The sequence below is a fragment of the Eimeria tenella genome, genomic scaffold, assembly GCF_000499545.2.
Source record: "Eimeria tenella Houghton genomic scaffold, Eth_scaff297, whole genome shotgun sequence".
Taxonomy (NCBI): Eukaryota; Apicomplexa; class Conoidasida; order Eucoccidiorida; family Eimeriidae; genus Eimeria; species Eimeria tenella.
Genome location: NW_013542845.1, coordinates 1 through 7,648, shown reverse-complemented (window position 1 = coordinate 7,648; position 7,648 = coordinate 1). Strand labels below are relative to the sequence as shown.

The following is a 7,648-nucleotide window of genomic DNA, read 5'->3' as shown; positions in this document are numbered from 1 at the left end:
AAACCCTAAACCCTAAACCCTAAACCCTAAATTTGGGAGACTTGAGATTTCGTAGAGTTAAGAGCTTAGAGTGTCAAGGCGGCAGCTGCTGCGGCAGTGCAGCAGCAGGGGCGAACGAGGTGTACGTACACCGCGAAGCGCGGTTTGAAATTTGGAGACTGGAGAGTATAGAGGAAACTGAAGGGTTTAGGGTTTAGGGTTTAGGAGGAGAAGAGTTATGTTTCTCCGTGGTGGTCTAGCCCTGACGCGGCGGACTGGGCTGTGCGTGTGTCGGGCGGCTGGCGCGGAGGCGGGGTTTGGGTGTCTTTGGGTGTTTTCTACGATTTAAAAGAATTAAAATTGCAACAAATTGCAAAATAGAGTTTTATGAATTCCTTTTAAACCCTAAAAAGAGGCTAAATGCGGCGAAGACAGAACTGCTGCGGCGCGCGGCCGTCGGCGGCGGCGGCGGCGAGCCAGTGGACCTGCGGGGAAAAGGCGGTTAGGGGTTTTTCGGCGAGCTTTTTGGAAAGAAATATAAAATGAAATTGCTTTCAAAAGGCGGAAAAGATTTAAATGCGGGCAAAGAGGGAAGACGGAGGCGCCAGGAGAGTGGCACTCGGACCGCCAGCTGTACGTACAGCCGAGCGCCAAGCCCTCTTCTCGCAGGCCGCGGCGCGGGCGGGCGAGAGCGTCAGAAGTGACAGTGTCCAGTTTTTTTTGGAGATTTTTGTTTTTCATTTATTAGAGTTTGACTCTTGTCTTCAGAAGTTCTTCTGAAGAGGCTTTCGCCAGGAAAGCCGTCGCCGACAGCCCAGCCAGCGGCCTCGCGTCTGCCTGCTTGCTGCGCGCCAATCGCAACACCTTGCGAGGAAAGCTGCTTCTTTTTCTTCTTTTTGCATCCAAAATGATCCAATTCGTTTGCATTTAGGATTTAATTTGCGTTTTCCGTTTGCTGCTCCCCGGATTCCGGAAAATTGGGTGTCCGTACAGTCGCCTGACGTACGCGGCTGCTGCTGCATCGACTCTCCTGCTGCTGCTGCTGCTGCTGCGCGCTGCGCCGCCCCTGCTGCTGCAGCAGCAAAGCTTTCTTGCTGCAAACTCTTTTGTCTTTATGAAGCTTCGATTCTGAAAGTTAGCTCCGCTCTCCAACCATGGGGGTTTTCTCCCGCCTGCTGTCGGCCGCGCTGCTGTGCGCCGCCGCCAGCCCAGCTCTCCTCAGCCCCCAAGCAGCAGCAGCAGCAGCAGCACCAGCAGAGGGCTCCACCAGCTTCACCCTGCCCTCGGGCGGCTCTCTGCACGTCCAGGTCCTCAGAGGGCCGCAGCAGCAGCAGCAGCAGCAGCAGCAGGGCCCCTGGGGCTCCACCATGAGCTTCGCGGGCCCCACAGGGGCCACGGGGGGCTACTCGGTGACTGATTCTGCTACGCTGCGCAGCAGCGCGGGCCCCCCTGCTGCTGCTGCTGCTGCAGCAGCAGCAGAAGGCGTCTACGAGCTGCCAACTCCCCCCACTCCCGAAAACCCCATTTCAAAAACCCAAGTCCTTTTTGGCTGGGTCCCAGAAGCAGCAGCAGCAGCAAGTCTGCAGGCCGTCAACGCTGAAGAGCTCAACAACGCCCTCCGCAGCCAAGCCTTCGTCAGAAAACTCAGAAGTCAGCTTTGCTGCTGCTGCTGCTGCTGTGCTGCTGCTGCTGCTGCTGCTGCTGCCGTTATTGTTGCTGCTGTTGTGTAGTCGCTGCTGCTTCCGTTGCCGTTTTCGCCGCTGGCGTGGTGACACGCAGCGCCGCTCGCAGACCTAGAAGCAGCAGCAGCAGCAGCTGCTGCTGCTGCTGCTGCTGCTGCAGCAGCATGTGGAATTGGGCTGCTGCTGCTGGCGCTGCGGTGTGCGCAGCGCGAGCGCTGGTGGAGAAGTCGTGCATGATTCCCTTGGCGAGCGACCGGCGGAGCTACTTGGAAGCATTTTGGTCTGCTGCAGCAGCAGAAAGGAAGTTTCGAGCAGAAGCAGAAAGCCAAAGAGCAGCAATTGAAGAAGAGCTGAAGCAGCAGCAAATGGCTGCGCCAGACATGAGCTACGCGCGCTCGGTGGCGACGCGGGCGAACATCGAGAGCGGGGCGTCGCCTGCTGCTGCTGCTGCTGCTGCAGCAGGCGCTGCAGCAGCCGCAGCAGCGGGCGAGGAAGCAGCAGCAGCAGCACTCAGGTACCAGGAAACTGTCGACAGAGTCCTCGCCAATCGCATTGAAGTCCTCATGACTTGCAAACTTGCTGCTCTCTTGGGGCAGCCGGGAATTTTCTTGAATGACAAAATAGCAGCAGCAGAAGTTCTCGACCTTGTTGCAACAGCTCTTGGAATTGGAAACACCAAAGAGGAAGCAGCAGCAGCAGCAGCTTCGCCAATCGTCCCCATGTTCGGGGGCCTCGAGCCCTTCCTGCTCGCCTCAAACCCCCTCAGTAAGCTCCACCCTGCTGCTGCTGCTGCTGCTGTTTTCGTTCTTGTTCCTCCTGCTGCTGCTGCTGTCGTTGCTGCTGCTGCTGTTGGTGTGCAGCAGGATCCCAAGTTACGTCGTCGTTCTTGCGAATTGTCCGCTGCTGCTGCTGCTGCTGCTGCTGCTGCTGCAGTTGTGGGTCACGTGCTGACGCTGCTGATAGCGCACATCGACCGGGAGGCGTTCTTCGGGGAGGCGGCGCGGAAGGCGTTTTACAGCTTCACAAGTTTGGCTGCTGCTGCTGGAGGCGAAGGGGCCGTGGGGATGCTGGACGAGATGTGCGACAGAGACAGAGGCCCGCGGCTTGCTGCGCCGCTGCTGGGCAAGTACAGGCCCAAGGGGCGGGGTGGGAAGCCGCGGAAGCGCGGCAGCAGCAGCCCCTGGTTCGTCCGCGGCGCCTCCAGAGTCCACAGAAACAAGCTGCAGCCCGAGCTCCTCAGGGCCTACTGCGACGCCACGGAGATGATTCTCAACGCCCTCATGCTCAGTGAGCTGCTGCTGCTGCTCCTGCTGCTGCTGCTGCTGCTGCTGCTGCGCGGGGGTGCAGCGACGGCGTCGGAGTGGAAAGCTGCGCGATTATCCGGGTATCTGGAGCGGTGTTGCCGCTTCGTTGCTGCGGTAGCGAAAATAAATGTGTTTAATGCAAATTGAACCGCGGATTCCACTTTTTGACCGCAGAACAAGAAGACGTGCAACAGGAAATGCTCAAGTTCTCACTGCCGGTGGAGCCGCTGGTGGATCCGGCCACAAATGCTTCGCGAATTCAAACCAAAACCTGCAGAGGAGGAGCTCCAGTTTGCGAATTCGAAAATTCCATTTTAAGTCCAATTGCAAATCCCCTGGATCCCCAGGTGCTGGAACAGAACACCAACACCCGGGCCGCCTTCAACCTCTACGCCGGGCTAGGTAGGCCAAGCCTGCTCGTTTAACTTTTATTCAAATAGAACTTCAATTTAATTAAGTCTTCTTAAGATTATTTTGACTTATTTTCTCAAACTACTCACCTAGAGATCCTGCAGGTGGTGTCAGTGCCGCGGAGTTCAACTTCAGCAACTGTTCCGGAAAGCTGAATTTCGGGCGTTGTTGAATTCCGTTTTTGCAAAGATTGAAAAATTAGCCGGACTGCCTTCGACTTATCCTTCCCTTGTCTCATTGATTTAATTTATTGATTTAACTTTTTTAATTTATTTAATTTATTTTGTTTTTGCTGCTTTCCGACGCTTTTGTCTTCACAGCCAGCGCGCAACTCGGAAACCTGCTCGAAGAAACCGGCTCCAAGTACTACGACGTCCGCGCTGACCAGTGGCTCGAAATAATTTCCAAGCCGACGGCGCACAGCGACAGTGAGTTTGCTTTTTAAAAAAGAAGTGAAAAAGTGGCAGCAACTAGCAGTACTTCAACGCAGGATCGTGCAAGAAATGCTAAGAAATGGCAACAAACAGCACTTTCAACGCAGGATCATGCAAAAGAGAAAAGCACTAGACCTCTGTGAATTAAAATAAAACGAAATAAGAAAAAATGGAACAAAAAGGACTTAAAAATAAGTCAAAATGGAAATTTTGTGCAGAATATGGATAGTGATCTTCGCATTTGCAATAGCCGCTGAGAGGCTGTTTCGGGATGTACGCGCATGCAAGAACAAAACGTGAAATGGAATTTAACATTCGACTTATTTTAGCGTTTAAATGGTAAAAATAAATAAATAAATAAATCAAATTAATTAATCTGCTTTCTGTTTTCAGTTCTCGAAAAAGTGTTCTTCTATGACAACAGAGAGTTTCTGGCGTCGAAAAGAAGCAAATTGATCAAGAGTTTCGAAACGAGTAAGAAGAAGAACAAATGAAAATACATCATTAAAAATAAATAAAATTAAATTAATTCAAATTGAATTTAAATTTTCGAGTTTGTATTTCAAAGAAGAAACGGAGTGTCACTCTTGTTGCATTTCTCGTGGATCTTGCATGAAAACTGTTCGTTTTTTGATTTTTGAATCATTCAATAGTTTTTGAATTCTTTTTTGTCTTCAGATGCAAAAAAGATCGCAGCTTTAGCCGGAAAGCCTGCAGTTTCCATCTCGGAAGCTGCTGCTGCTTACGAGGAAATTCAAAGATCTGTTGGCAGCCAAACGGGCAAAAAGGGAGCAGCAGCAGCAAAAAAGAACCTTTTCCCAACAGCAGCAACTCTGCTGCTCAAGAGTGAGTCTTCTGCGCACTTTACATTCGTTTTAAATCTTCCTTTAAGTGCAAAACAATTATTTATATAGACAAAAAAGACTTCGAAATGCACTTTTGCATTTCTGTGCGTCAAAAAGGAGTGCAAGAAACGCAGTTGAAGTTGCATCATGGCACTGGATCCCGTTTTGCATCATTTTGAGCTCTTTTTGCATGCGATTTGCATGCGTTTTGCATGCGTTTTGCATGCGATCTGCATGCGTTTTGTTGGGTTTAAAAGGCGTTTATGGGTTTGTTGTTCAGGCACTCTGGCCTGCGACATGACGAGTTCTTTTGCTGCGAAGTTGGAGAGCTTCACGCAGTTCATGTTTAAGGCAAAAGCTGCTTCTGGGCGGCGGCAGGCGCCGCTGCAGCGGACTTTAATGGCTTTTATCCGGACTGGAAAAGGCTCTGCTTTGCAAAGCATGTGTTCTTACGACCCCCTGACCTTCAATTACCTCTTCCTCTACAGATTCGTTCTCCTCGGAAGCGGTCAGCTGCTGCTGCTGCTGCTGCTGCTGCTGCTGGCTCAGTTGCATCAGTTGCAGTTGGAAGGAAGGAGGGGCGCGGAGGGCAGTTTTGTGTAGCGTTTACTTGTGTTTGAGTGGAAGAATTGTTTGTTTTTGAGTCGTATTTGGATTTTGAATAGCTTTTGGATTTTGAATGTTCGGAAGTGCAGATCCCGCGAAGACGCACGACAAGCAGCACGCGGCGGTGAGCAAGACGCCGCTGACCACCCGCCTGCTGGGTTCGACGTGGACTCCTTCGATTCTGAAGAGAGTTTTGCGGGGCGTCAAGAGAAAGTCTTCGATTTTGAAAGCGAAACAACGTGAGTTTCGCGTTAAAACTGCCGCTGCTGCTGCCGCCGCTGCTGCTGCTGCTGCTGCTGCTGCTGCTGGGGCAGCCGCGGGAGGGCGTCCGCCGAATTCTGGGGAAGAGCGCTTCAGTGTGCAACGTAGTTTCACTTCGGAGGAAACGAGGGGCGTTTGGGCGGGCGAGGGGCAGCGAAAGAGCGGAGCGCGGGTGTGTGCTGGTGCGTGCGGCGTCAGTGCTGCTGGAGAGCCTGGACGCGGGGGTGTTCCCGCTGCTGCTGACCTCGTTCGAGTGGATCGTGCACACGCAGGCGGCGCTGCAGGTGAACCAAAACAGCGAAATGTTCCACGAGCTGGAGGCGCAGCAGCCGCGCGCGCTTCCCGCGGAGCCGCAGAAGGCGGCGGAGGCGAAGCTGCACGAGGGCGGGCTGGTGAAGCGCACGGACGAGCAGCTGGCGGAGTGGGCGGAGTTCGGAGTTCCCGCGGCGCTGCGGGAGCAGCTGCGGCGCGGGGAGAAGCTGCCCAAGGCGGTGGCCTTGGAGCGGATCCCGACTCCGGACCTGACGCAGTGGGAGCAGCAGCTGAACAGGAAGTGGCTGGCGGCGCTGGAGGCGTACCTGCGGCACCCCTACGGCGCAGCAGCAGCAGCGGCGCGCGACCCCGTGGCGCTGCTGGTGCAGCGCAGCCGGGACCGCCTCGAGGCCGAGCTGGACTCCACCATTTTCCTGGGCAGGATCGTGGGGGCCCCCCGGGGCCCCCGGCGGGGCCGCAGGGCCCTGCGGGCGGTGGGGGGCCTCTTCCGCGCGCTGCTGCGGGCGCCGCGGCAGAGCGAGTTCGCCGTGTGGATGGGCGTGAAGGTGCATGCGGACCGCGTGCTGCGGGTGCTGCATGCAGTGCATGCAGCAGCAGAAGTGGCGAAGACTGCGGGGCTCTTCGAGCACGTCCGCGAGGCCTTCCTCGAGCTGGTCCGCGACGCAGTCCTCGGCAGTCTGCAGAACCAGCTGCGCGTCCCGGGCTTCGACACCTTCGCCGCCGTGGAGGCGGGGCTGCGCGGCGGCGAGGTCTCCGCTGCCGCTGCTGCTGCTGCTGCTGCTGCTGCTGCTGCGCGGCGCAGCGCGGGCTTCCTCTCCGTGCACCCCGAGCTCGCCGCGCTGGGGCCCGCAGCCCGCGAGGCCGAGTTCCAAAACAGCATGTGCATGGACCACTGCGAGGCGCTGTGGACTCTGGTGACTTCCCTGGTCTTCAGCGCGCTGCAAAACCCGCGGAAGTGGAGGGACTACGAAAAGGAAGTGGGCGGCGCTGCTGCTGCTGCTGCGCTGGCGGACCCGCGGCGCGTGAACAGCTTCCGGCTGGGCCTGAGTGTGCAGACGGACTTTTTCGAAAACGTCCTCGACAAAAAGTCGAAACGCAACATTCAGAAAATGAAGTTCGGCGGCGGCTCCTGGTTCGCCTACGCGCTGCTGCTGGCCGCGCGGCTGCACCGCGGCCTGGGCCATTCGGACTTGGCCACGTTTTTCAGTTTCCAGGCGCCCTACCTGGGGCACTTCGTGCTGCAGTGGCAGCAGCAGCGCCGCGAGGCCCGCAGGAAGGCCCTTCTCTCCATGTTGTCTCTCGGCTTCTTCTTCGCCTACACCTTCATTTCCGTCTCCGACATCACGCAGCACCTGAACGACTCGGGGCTGGGCCCGGCGGTGGAGTGTCTGGAGAACTTGGTGGTGGGGCCCGTGTGTCCCGCTGCTGTGGTGGCGCCTGCGGTGCGCAGCGCAGCAGCAGCAGCAGCAGCAGACGTGTTCAAGGTGGGCCTCTTCGGGCTGCTGACGCCCTACCTCGTCTGGCCCATGGCTGCTGCTGCTGCGTGGCAGCTGCTGCGCAGCGAGTTCAAAGTGCTGCTGCAGTTCGAGATGAGCTTGAAGAGTCTCTTTTCCCGCTTCTCAAGCTGGGTGCGCCGCCCCTTCGCGCGCTGGTGGCAGCAGCGCCGCCGCCTCAAGCAGCTGCTGCTGCAGTCCGCTGCTGCCAAGTTCCGCACCGAAAAAAAAAGGTTGCACGGCCGCGACCCCCCGCCCCGCGACTTCGTCTCCAGGCCCCCCTCCGACAACTCCGACTTGGACGCTCTCGGCATTCCTCAGCAGCTCCCCGAGCTCTCCTTCGACCTCTCCTGGGGCGGC

The 7,648-nt window shown here is 56.5% G+C and overlaps 1 protein-coding gene across 1 annotated transcript; it reads left to right on the top strand.

Moving 5' to 3' along the window:
• Positions 1–1,133: 1,133 nt before the first annotated feature.
• On the top strand, positions 1,134–7,555 carry ETH_00012760 (rhoptry neck protein 2, putative; the record flags this gene model as incomplete). The annotated part of the gene is made up of 10 exons (XM_013375678.1): positions 1,134–1,629; positions 1,869–2,426; positions 2,595–2,948; positions 3,140–3,367; positions 3,697–3,804; positions 4,204–4,284; positions 4,489–4,656; positions 4,936–5,163; positions 5,351–5,500; positions 5,721–7,555. Coding segments are annotated over 10 exons (4,206 nt in total), but the record flags the coding sequence as incomplete, so codon positions are not given.
• Positions 7,556–7,648: the final 93 nt, after the last annotated feature.